Source organism: Rhinolophus hipposideros (genome assembly GCF_964194185.1).
Source record: "Rhinolophus hipposideros genome assembly, chromosome: 18".
Lineage (NCBI taxonomy): Eukaryota > Metazoa > Chordata > Mammalia > Chiroptera > Rhinolophidae > Rhinolophus > Rhinolophus hipposideros.
Genome location: NC_138064.1, coordinates 10,302,988 through 10,315,464, shown reverse-complemented (window position 1 = coordinate 10,315,464; position 12,477 = coordinate 10,302,988). Strand labels below are relative to the sequence as shown.

At 46.1% G+C, this 12,477-nt stretch overlaps 1 protein-coding gene across 1 annotated transcript in view; it reads left to right on the top strand.

The window, feature by feature from the left end:
* FKBP9 (FKBP prolyl isomerase 9) overlaps positions 1–10,436 on the top strand; it is a 33,716-nt gene extending 23,280 nt beyond the window's left edge. Inside the window, exons 7-10 of the mRNA XM_081079837.1 lie at positions 1,342–1,528; positions 5,091–5,236; positions 6,670–6,833; positions 9,041–10,436. Coding sequence (XP_080935963.1) covers positions 1,342–1,528; positions 5,091–5,236; positions 6,670–6,833; positions 9,041–9,217 — 674 coding nt within the window. The 3' untranslated portion in view covers positions 9,218–10,436. The remainder of the gene's footprint in view (positions 1–1,341; positions 1,529–5,090; positions 5,237–6,669; positions 6,834–9,040) is intronic.
* Positions 10,437–12,477: the final 2,041 nt, after the last annotated feature.

Below are 12,477 nucleotides of genomic sequence, written 5' to 3'. Positions count from 1 at the left end.
TTAAGACATATTTATTCACTATGCCTTGCTTCGTGTCCTGTTTGTCTCGTGTCTTGATGCTTCATTGTTTTGTATCGTGTAAACTTCTAGCCAATTACATACAGAAATAGAAGACGACTTTCTGAGTATTCATGTTGTGTTTTGCCCTCAAGACTAATCCTTCCTTTCTATAAAAACAGTATATTGATGGGAAACATTTGCTTAAATTATTTTTCTTCTTTTGGCTTTCTATCAAGTATGAGACAGAGCTCTGCAGAGAATTATATGAGGCTCTGGAAAGCATCCGAAGACTCATAAATTTTCTGTGCGTGAGGCTGCTTCATCCTGAATCATATGTTGCCATGGGGGGAGGGGCACCCTGATGTGTAACACCCAGGTGCTTTTGTGCCGGGTCCACCTCTGTCCTCTTTTGATTAGCACCCCTGCTCTCTTGGTGGGGTGTGATAGGACCTCATACTATTTTCTGAGGGACTGACCCGAGAAGAGTGTCAGGACACAGAAGTTTGTGGTTTCCTCACCACATACCACAGGGCCAGGCATGTAGGAAACGTTCATGAAATATTTGTGGAAGCAATGAAAGGCTATGTTCTCCATGGAGTTCACAGACTCCGAGCGTTCTGGGCATTTCATTTTGTTGCAGCCATTTTTTCCCACAAGATTGCTGCAGAGATTTAATGAGAGAATATACATGAAAAATACTTTTATAAATTGTAAAACATTACTGAGATGTGAGGTAATGTTTTCAAAAGAGATAATGGAAGAAAAAAAAATATTAGTAATTTTGTGTAGAAAGAACAAATAAGATGTGTTGTAAAGGCACTTTGTGAATGCTGGGCGTACTATGTATATCCTAAGGGGTGTATATGGGCCGGTTTGGGCTCGGTGTTTTTCCACTATGAACTTTGTTAGTTTTGTTTCTCTTGTACAGTGATGGGCACTAGAGTGATTTTCAGTCTACAGCTGATTTTCTCATCTCACCTCTTAAGTCTGGTAGGAGCAGGGTGAGACTTAATTTGGCCGAGCTTATAGTTTCCTGGTCAGTGAGGAATTTAGCCATAAATCTTTCTGGCTCAACAATTCCATGGGGCAGTAGCTCATCATCTTGACTTGTCCAAACCATGCTCCTAACTGGCTGTGTGACCCTGGACAAATCCATGCCTCAGTTTCCCTATCTATAAAAATGAGAGTTAGGTTAATTCTAACGGCCCTTCCAGCTTCGTTCTCCCAGTGTTCCCTAGGATTTCACACTGGACGCCTGTGAGGACACACGTGGTGATGCTGCGGACACACATGCTTCTGCTTGAAGGGGTTCCTGCTTCATTTCCTGTGTCTGTCCTTTAGGAAATATCCCAGGCTCGGCCGTGCTGGTGTTTGACATCCACGTGATCGACTTCCACAACCCCTCGGACTCCATCAGCATCACCTCCCACTACAAGCCTCCCGACTGCTCGGTGCTTAGTAAGAAGGGGGATTACCTCAAGTATCACTACAACGCTTCGCTTCTGGATGGTACCCTGCTGGATTCCACGTAAGCGCAGCTGGATGTGGGGGGGCCTGAGGTCCGGAGGGGCGCAGCCATGTGTCCCTGAGAGCTTTTATCTCCACGCCTCACCCCTGCGTAGCGCAAGCCTACTTCACAGCGCAGGTGCATTATTCTACGAGTTCCCTGTGAACAGTCTCCCCCTGCTCTTGTGAAATTGTCTTTCTGGTAAACAATCTCATTTTACAACCGCTGTCTTTAAAAATGGATCCACAGATAAAATCCCAACTGCAGAGTTTGGCACATTGTCTGCTTCATTCTGCCCCACAAGCCTCAGCCTCTGCTGGGACCCACCCTCCGCTGCCAGGGCTGCCGTGTGCAGTGGTGCAGACTGCACTCCTTCCACCTTTCCTTCTGGCCAACTTCTGTCCTGGTCTAAATGTCTTCCCTTTTCTCAAAATCTTTCCTTAATTCTTACGAAGAACCAACTGCTCCCGCCTCTGTAGTCTTATAGTATTTCGCGTGTTACCTGCCTTTCATGTTTGCTTCTATCGCTTTTGCTGGTCTGAATACCTCAGTGACACCCAACGTGTTTATTCATGTTTTTATTCCTTACACCCAGCCCAGAACATAGCGCAAAGGGAGCATTTTGTAAAAGTTAATTGGTTGAGATGAATCTGAAAACACATTAATAGCAATCGACAGTATAAACTAATATCAGGGAGGCTAAAGGAGCTTTGCTTCTTATGCATGAATCTTCAGATGTATCTGTAAGTTAATACAATCTTCTCTTCTTTGGAAAAGAAACATTTTCACCCTTTCTTTATATCTCCGTACAAGCACATCCATTTTTGTGCTGAGGCTGACTTAAGTTCCTAAGTTTGGTCTTAGGAAGAAGGAAGGGCTTCATATGAATGGGTGGTGCTGCATTTATTCTTGGGGGAATGAGAGGGTGAGGGGCCTTCTCTCCCTTCTACAAGTTCCTCTGCCCTCTGGCTTCAGGTGACAGGGTGTGGTTGGGGAGAGCCACACATGGAGTGGGAGCCCTGGGGACATATTCTTCAGAGACTTCTCTCTGCTGCCATGAGACCCTGTGTACTAATGCGTTTAGCTTGTTTCATCAAATCCAAAATGTACTGATTATTAGAAGCATCATTTTATGAATCTCTCAGAAAGTAAAAACGCTGCCAAAAAATAATGACATGCTGTCAATTGTAAAATGTATCTCAATTACAGATGTTAAAATGTGAAGTAATATGCATTATAGCATCAGTGAAATATATACTCGCTTCTGGGGTGAAGATTTACAGGGACCTGACTTAAAACAAATGTCCTTGCACCATATGGGAACCCTGTGGAGGGTGGCGAGTGGGGAGGAAGCGTGGCTTGTAGTTGTTTTGGGGATTGCGTGAGCTTATGCATGTGAAAATGGTCCACAAGTTTAGAACAGTCCGTCAAGGCCCACGGCTTGCCGTCTTTGCTCTTGCTGATGTTCGTATTTTTGTCTGGTGTTCCTATGGCCATGGAAAGGGGAAGTAGGGGTGGGAAATGAACACAGGAACTCCTTCCTAGTGGGTTCAGGATATGCTTCTCGTGTGGGCTGGGGAGAATCAGCCTTCCAGCCTTCTGATGTTTGGTTGGTGGGTTCACCGTCTTCTTGCACAGCATCTGGGAGCCACGTGATGCTCCTTCCTCTTATTAGAGACTCTCTTCTGTACCTTGAAAGAGTCATTTGTGTTGCGTGTAAAAGGCAGCGTCTCCGCTGGAGTCTTCTGGGTGTAAGCTTCCGATTAATGGGATGATGGGAAGTGTGGTAGGCGCCTGCCTTGCTGTGTGTGGGAGAGGAGCCCCTTCTGGAAGGTGGGCCTGCGCCCACCCTGAGCCCTGTGTGGACTCAATCAGTAGAAAAGGCAGGTGCTGCTGGCTCTTACGAGGATAGAGGGGCCTGTGGGTGGAGAGCCAGAGAGGGCAGCCGCAGGCAGGAAGCTTGCGAAGGATGGGAAGCGGGGAATGTACAGAAGGAATGAGGAGAATGTCTGAGAGGAAAATTGGTGGGGTGGGGGAAGCCAAAAGGATGATCTGAGGAAAAATAATAAGTGGGGTCTTCAGACATGACACAGGAAAACAAATCGTTCGCTTGGAGGATTTTCTTCATGTGTGTTTAAGCTGGACTCAGAGAGGAAGAATGAAGATTTGTTATTTGATAACTAAATGAGCGCTTGAATATTCTGTAAGACTTTGAAACTGAGTAGTCCCTTGGGAGGTCCCCGATGGTGCCTGGAGAAACGCAGTGTGAAGGCACCTCTGTGTTGCTGACAAAGGAGGGCCTGTGTGTGGGGCTGGACAGAGGACGCTCCCTCCCGCCAGCCTTGGGCCAAGGCGTCCTGTGCCAGAGTTGGCTTTGTTTCAGTTTCATCCCAGGTAGGACAAATGCAAACCCTATTTTGTTTTGCTGGCCCCAGGGAACCAGCCTGGCCCTGGGAACCAGTTTGAAGAGGGAAAGAGCTGGCAGCCCTATGCCCAGGGCAGACTGGGAAGGCTGAGAAGGGGATGTGACCCGAAGGGCTGTCCCTTCCATGTTGTCACCACCTGGTGATGGGCATCAAGCGGCCCCCGTGATATTGGACAAGCTTTTCTTCCTTGGCAGAGAAGAGCATTCCCACTGTTTGTCTTTAGGAAGTGATAGGAATAATATAGGTTTGGAAATAGATTTATTTTCAGAAGTGATTAAGGTAATAGAGCCAACTTTTATTTATCTGAATTACCCAGGGAGCATGGACATCAAAGATGATTAAAGCCATGACCCAAATTAAACTCTCTGTTATTTTTCTGGAGTCAAAGACTATTACAGACACAAGCACTGTACACCCTCAAGACCATCCATTCATTGAGCCCTCCATGCTTTTCCGCTTTCAAGCATAATATATTACTTACTATTTAGAACATTCCTGTGCGAAGGCGAATGTTATCTCCATCTTGTAGATGAGAAAGCTGAGATTACATTTGCCAGGATCAAATTAAGTGGCCGAACTAGGATTCAAACTCAGGTCTTGCTGAATCTAAAACCTAGGATTCTAACTGCATTATGTATTTTTAAAATTCTCATGAAAATTTCTGACTAGAACACTGACTGAAACTTAGAGAGAAAAATTGTAAGAACAGTACAAAGAACTTTCTTCCCCTTGAACCATTGGCAAGTAGGTTGCCAACACGATGTCCCATCACCCCTGTGTGTTTCCTACAAACACAGACCTTCTCCTACATAATTCAATACATACATTAAAGTCAGGAAGTTAGCATTGATACAGTGCTACGTTTTAATTTTCAGATCCCACTTAAGTTTTGCTAAATGTTCCCATAAGGTCTTTAATATCAAAAGGACCCCATTCCAGTGTGTTCCAACATGGAGCAGTTCCTCAGTTTCCCCTGATTTCACACCGTGACATTTTTGAAGATTACCTGTGTTTTTCTGTAAAATGTCCCTTAATGTGCGTTTGTCTGATGTTTCCTCAGGACCCGATAAGGGTTCGGTAACTTGGGCAGTGACGTGATGTGCTGGTGAAGTAATGGTTTAATGACCTAACTGGGAACTCTTCTGTTTCGTTTTCAGGTGGAATTTAGGCAAAACGTATAATATTGTTTTGGGATCTGGACAAGTGGTGCTGGGAATGGATATGGGTCTCAGAGAGATGTGCGTTGGAGAGAAACGGACGGTGATCATTCCACCCCACCTGGGCTATGGGGAGGCTGGCGTGGGTGAGTAGTGACAGTATTAAGGGGTGTTTGGGACGTGTTTACCATCCAAATTTTGTGCTTTTTGGAATGTCATATTTAGAACAACATTATGCTTCTTCCATTTTAAACCCAAAGAATGTTTTTTTTTTTATTAAGTATTTAGCATTTTTGTTTAAAGACCCCTGAGAATTCAGCGTCGATGCCATGCTGATGCCTCATGCCCTCTTGAGAAAGCAGGGGTTCCCATGAAATAAACCTTGGACCTTTAACTTTCCAGGCAATTTCTTTTAGGCGAGGCCAAGTGCTTCCTTTTGGAGCTGTTTCCTAGGAGAATGGAATGCTCCAGGCCTTGGCTTTTCACGTCTCCTGAACCTGAAAACTATCCAAGGAAATTTCCTTTTGGAAGAGATTAGTTTCAAGTTCTGGAAGTTCTGGCTTTATCTCTCCCTCACAGCTGTGATGGTTTATGTACTTGATGATTTCGGCCAGAATGAGTCCCCATGGGTGACTTGGGAACCTCTTCTTTTCTAGTGTTTTAATGCTGCTGTTATCTGGAGGTGGAGGAGAGTGGAAGTGCTAACTTATAAAAGTGATAGTGACTTTGAATTGATTTTCTCTTTTTCATAATTTTTAAATAATTTTAAAAATACTCTGCTACTCCCCGCCAATCTGAAAAGCAACACTTTCAAAAAATATGTTGGGTATCCTATAAGACCGTGATCCTATGATTATATATTATAAATAATTATAATATAATCTATAATAATTTTAAATAATCACATTACATTTATATATATGTATATATATATATATATATATATATACACATATACATATATATGTGTGTATATGGCACGTATGCACATACATACTTATATAACTTCTTTGGGGCCCATAATATACATACTGTTCTTGAGTCTATGTTTACAGTCATATCTTGGATCGTTATTTTAAGGCATACTTTATTATTCTTACAGTTCTTATGTTAGATTTATTCAAAAGTTCTACCATTGTAGTCTCTGCTAGGGGCTTTCAAACTTTTTTCACCAAGACACAGTAAGAGATACATTTTAGCTTCTAATCTGTATTACATATAAACATACAATATCATATATTTATGTACATTTAGTTTTATGTATAAAATTGAAACTTGAATTTCATAAAACGATACATATCCCTTCTATGTACCGTGCGCCCCTATCTGTTTTATTCTATTCTTTACTTTAAAAAAACAATTGCCAGTCACCATCCTTCTAAACTGATTTCATGACTCACTAGCGGTCACTACCTCCAGTTTGGAAAAATCACGTGCTGATGCCGAACTTTCTTGCTTTCACAAGAAGTGCCTGTCCTCCTCCGTGAGGCAGCTAGAACCCACGGTGGGCGTGGGGGCTGTGGGGTTGAGTCTGCTGCCCTGTGGCACTAACTGCCGCTTCTCCCTATCGGTGAGGCAGATGGAGAAGTACCCGGCAGTGCCGTGTTGGTGTTTGACATCGAGCTTCTGGAGCTTGTGGCCGGACTGCCCGAGGGGTACATGTTCATATGGAACGGCGAGGTGTCACCCAACCTCTTTGAAGAAATCGACAAGAACGGCGATGGAGATGTCTTCCTAGAAGAGGTAACTGGCCTTTGCAGGAAAGTGGGACCAGAGGATCCGAGGGTGCCTCACTGGGCCTGGGGAACCATTCTGAATGTGAAGCCTCAGAGGGAGGCGGACACCTCCCCTGTTTGTTTCTTGTGGTAATGATAACCTACACTCTCACGTACCTAGCACTTTTACACACACTCTCTAAGTTGAAGCTCATAATTTGAAAGAATTGAGGCCCTGAGAGGTACAGGGCTTGATTCCAGGGCTTACAGATCTGGATTCAGTTCTCAGTTCCTCACTGGATGCCTGCATGGTAGTGTTTTTCACATACGTTATCCGCTCGGCCCTCACGACAGCCATGTAATCATCCCTATTTTTCAGAATTAGCAGCTGTGCACAAAGAAGATAATGACTCGCCCAAGGTGACACAGCTACGTAGTGGTTTGAGCCAAGATCCACCCCCCTGTTCCGTCATCTAGATCCTGTGTTGTTTCTCCTGTAGCAGACACTCTGTCTTGGAGCTGGGCAGTAGAGTTCTTTGCTCAGTCACCACCCTGGTGAAGTCCAGCACCACCCATCCCCCATCTGCATATTCAAGGAGATCGCTCCAGCCTTCTCCTTTTTCTCTCCCATCATCCTCATTTCCTCCGCCACTGGACGGTTCACAATAGCACTGAACCTGGTCTTGCCAAGGTGATCAGCCTTCCATGTTGCTGAATCCAGTGGTCAGTTCTCACTCTCTCCAACACAGCGGACTCCTTTGCAGGACGCCTCCTTTCCCCAGCTAGTGGAACACCACACTTTCTTGGTGTTCCTTCTACCGCACCGATAGCTCCTTCTCAGGAGTCTCCCTTCTGATCTCTTCATGTTGGAGTGCCCCATGCTAAGTGCTCACCTTTTCTTTTTTTCATCTTCCATCACTCCCTTGCTGGTCTCATCAAGTCCCCACGTTCGTGGCTTTACCATTCATATCCTGATGGCTTCCAAATTTGTAGCTCTGGGCCCATCTTCTCTCTCCATGTCACACTCATTTATCCAACTGCCTACTCGATATCTTCCTTTATCGAACCCCTGATATCCACCCCCAGCCCCGAACTCACCCAAAGCCTTCCCCATCCCACTTGATGGCCGCTTGTCCTTCCTGTTGCTCGGGTGGGAGCACTCAGGAATCGCTGATTCCAGTCTTGCTCACACAGGCCGTAATAAATGCATCAGGAAGTCGTTCTAGCTCTGTCTTGAAGCTCCATCCAGAACCTGCCCACGTCTCCCCACCTCCGCCCTAGCGTACTAGTCCCCTGCCTGCAGTCCTCCACGTGGGCCTCTGTGAAGGTCTTCCTGCTTTCACGTTGCTCCCCAAAGCAGCCTGGGGGATCCTTCTACAACGTAAGTCCGATCATGGCCCGCTTCGACTCAGAACCCTGCAGAAGCCCCCCTATGTCTGAAGTCATTACAGTGGCCTGTAAAGTTCCTGCCAAGGCCTGTCACATCCTGCTCGCTGTAACCTCCTCTCCCACTACTCTCCTCTTGCTCTCTGAGCACACCAGGCATGCACTCACACCCCAGGCCTATGCTCTTCCCTCTGCTCAGAAGACTCTTCCCCTAGTTAACTGTTGGGCTTGTTCCCTCACTTCCTTCAAGGCGTTGCTAGTCCCCCTTTCTCACTGGGTTCTGACCCTGACCACTCACTGGGATACTTCGACCCACTGGCGCCCCTTGGACTCTGGATCTTTCTTACTTCACTCTACTCTTTTGTTTACCTAGAGCGTTTCACTTTCTCACTGAATATGGAATTTACCTTTTTTTATGTGTGCATTTTTAATTGTGTGTCTTTCCTACTAGAATATGCTAGAATGACAAGGGCAGGATGTTTGGTTTATTTATTGATGTATCTCTAGGGTCTCGGCTGGTGCTCAGGAAAACAGTAGTTGATATGTTTTTATTGTGTGAATGAACAAATGCAGGCAGCAGTGGTCTCAGAGACTCGGGGTTAAGGGTCAGCCTTTGGGGGAGAACTAACGGTTGATTTGGGGAGAAGGGACAGCTGCCTAGAACCCAGGGGCTCCAGGAGTCATTCAGTCAGGTGTTTTTAACCCACACTGGAGAAAAAAAAACACAGGTCGCGTTGCTCATGAGATTTTATTTTGCCAGTTCAGATTCAAATTCCACTCTGTTCGGGCCCAGGCTTGGTGTTCTTGGCTGCTGTATGTCAGGATCTGCCCTGTCCCCTTTCTCCCTAGTTCTCAGAGTACATTCATGCCCAGGTGGCATCTGGCAAGGGGAAACTCGCTCCTGGTTTTGATGCGGAGATGATCGTGAAGAATATGTTCACCAACCAGGATCGGAATGGAGACGGCAGGGTCACCGCCGAGGAGTTTAAACTCAAAGACCAGGAGGCCAAACACGACGAACTCTAACCCTGGCACGAGCCACTGTGTGACACCAAGCCCCTGTCGTGGCGGTGCGTGGCGTGAGGGCGCGAGCGTCTCTCGGAAGGGGAATCGTCAGCAGGCGGTAATGGGTCACGTAGTACCTGGGGCGTACATCAAGGGTGGGGAACACATGTGGTGGGAATTTTAGGCCGACTGCCAGGGATATTCAACAATCGGTGTGAGGCGTCTTCCCGTGGGCTCTGCAGGAGACTGAAAAGGCGGCACTGCCAACCGTTGTTTTGTGGGCCTTCCGGGTAGTTTTGTTAATAAAGGAAAATAGTTTCATGTAGAAGTTATAACCATCTTTGGAGGGAACAGAAGAAAAAGTGTCTAGGATATTGATGTAAAGAGGATTAAGAAAAAAATTCTTTTAACTTGCTGGAGTTTTTTTTTTTTAACAAGTGTACTCCAGATGGGCAGAAAAGATAAAGGGCCCCAGCAGGTGTCCTGGAAAGCCCCCGAAAACTTCTCAGTGGCCTGCAGAGGTTGTGCTGATGCCCAGCCTCCACTTTCCCTTTGTGCACATACACACACAAAAACAGACACACACACGTGTGCTTTTCTAGTTAATCACGCCCTATACCATTGTGTCCTCTGATTGGCTGAGTAAGTTGGAGGTTAAAAAGGAAATCATTGGACCAAACAAGAGCCATCTAGGACCACAGATAGAGAATGTGATTCTGTGTTTGTCATGGAAGATTATCAGCTGTACTCCTCCTTATTCCCGTCGCTCTGTCCCGTAGCACACTCGCTTCCCTCTCTGAACCCTTCGGTCAGATCGATACGCACAGGGCTGGTATCTAAGCTGAGCTCCAGAGTCTCTCCCTATGGCCGAGGTGGAAGTGTCATCCCAACAGATGAGCATAAACAAGGTGGCATATATCTGCTGCTCATTTGTGTCCCGGAGAGGGAGGGGCCCTAGAGCCTGGGGCCTCTACCCAGGAAAGCAAGGACACTGTACCTGCCGGCCTGTCCCCATGTGATGCAGTTAACCACCTTGCTGCCTTATGTCCTCTGTTCCCACTGGTGGTGGCACTCACTCTGAGGTAATCGATGATTTTCCTTCTGAAACTGTTTTATTTTACTAATTTAAATGATTTTGTACGGCTGTAGCTCTGAGATAGTCCATGAAAATGCCATGCACTAATTCAGTGGAATAAATGTTGGAAAACTATCTTTTCGTATATAAAATATTGAATTCTCTCGTCGGGTTTTGTGGTGTGTTATTTGAAGGCTGAAAAGATCCCTTGAGAATGTACCCTGCAGTTAGAATCTCCTTGATCAGAACTCGGTGGGACTGTGCTGTGTTGAGCTGGATGGATAGCGCTGTGTAGTATCGGGGGTGTATTGGGCAGGCCCTGGCGGAAACACACCCTCCTCGGGACTTCTGAAGAGAAGCGAATGAAGAGATTGTGTGCACAGGTGTGGGCAGGACTCAGGGACCCTGTAAGGAAGTTGAGGTACCCAGGGCCGCTGGTGGCCAGCGACAGCGGGGGGCCGTTCTGCCTCTGGGCCTGAAGGGTCGAGGGGTGCCCACGTGGAACTACCTGGTGGGCGTCATGGAGGGCCGGAGCCACTTCCGGAACTGGCTGGCACTGCAGCAGACAAGGAGTGAGGGAAGCAACACCCCATTCTCTCTGTCCTGCCACTGGCTCCCGTTAGCTGAACCCAATCCGAACCAGTGGGAAAGGAGCTCAGGGCCTGTGTTCTCAGAGGGCAGCCTGTTGGGGTGCAGAGAACGGTGGAGGATGAATCAGGTACAGGCCAAGGTGGGAGCAAATGGAGAATAACTGGGACCTGTATAGGGGGGTAAATATGTAAATGTCTATGTGTTTTTATTTATTTACTTTTGTTTTTAAGAAGGGCACAACTCACATGGCCCATGTGGGGATCGAACCGGCAGCCTTGGTGTTACTAACACCATGCTTTCACCAACGGAGCTAACCGGCCCACCCCTATGTATTTTTTCAAAAAGCAGCTTTATTATTTACTGTTTGCAGAAGCAACTTCAGGGACTCCGTGTGCTCTGGGGAGGCAAAGGAGATGCCCATGACCTTCCTACCCATGGCCTGCCACCATGGTCACTAATGTCCCATACGCTTCTTCTAGCCGGCACACAGTCACTCAGTTTTCATTTAACAGAATTCCTTACATGCACTAGATAGGTTAATAATCTGGCTAACGTGAACTGCCCTTAGCAGTGCACTGGACCACACTTCATTATCCTACCTGGAGATAAAAGCCTTGAACTTATTCTCTACCCCAGATTTTTTGCTGATCCTGTTTGAATTTCTTCCCTGGCTGTTTTCTACGGTGGTGGAGAAAGGTTGACTGAATAAAAAATAAGTTTCACTGGGAAATTAAGGACCATGGGTCTTACAGCTTCTAGAATAGAGGGAAACCTTTAGCTTGTTTTTGTTCTTAAATTCTGCCTGCCTGATGAGCTGGAACATTGGTCTTTTCTGGCCTTCAGAATCAGACTGAAATATTGGATCTCCTTGGGTTTCCAGCCCTCTGGCTTTTGAGTTTTTGTTGTTTTTTTTTTCTCCAGCTTTACTGAGGTATAATTAACAAATAAAATTGTAAGATATTTAAAGTATACGTGATTATTTGATATATACATTGTGAAAGGATTCTGCCTATCTAGTTTTTTTAACATATCCATCACCTCACATATTTTTCTTTCTTTTTTTTTTGAGAACATTTCTCTCTTAGCAGATTTCAACTATTAACAATGCGTTGTTAAGATAACACCTAACAATGCAGTCTTATGGACTTAGTCACCATGTTATACATTACATCCTCAGACCTTATCTTATCTAGCTTACCCATTTACTAACCTCTCTCTATTTTCCTGACCCGCCAGCCCCTGGCAACCATTTTTTTATTGCTTTTATGACTTCAACTTCTTTTTTTAAAAAAAATTCCACACAGGGCAGGCCCAGTAGCTCAGGCGGTTAGAGCTCCATGCTCCTAACTCCGAAGGCTGCCAGTTCGATTCCCACTTGGGCCAGTGGGCTCTCAACCACAAGGTTGCCAGTTCAATTCCTTGAGTCCCTCAAGGGATGGTGGGCAGCACCCCCTGCAACTAAGATTGAACACGGCACCTTGAGCTGAGCTGCCGCTGAGCTCCCAGATGGCTCAGTTGGTTGGAGCGCGTCCTCTCAACCACAGGGTTGCCGGTTCGACTCCTGCAAGGGATGGTGGGCTGCGCCCCCTGCAACTAACAACGGCAACTGGACCTG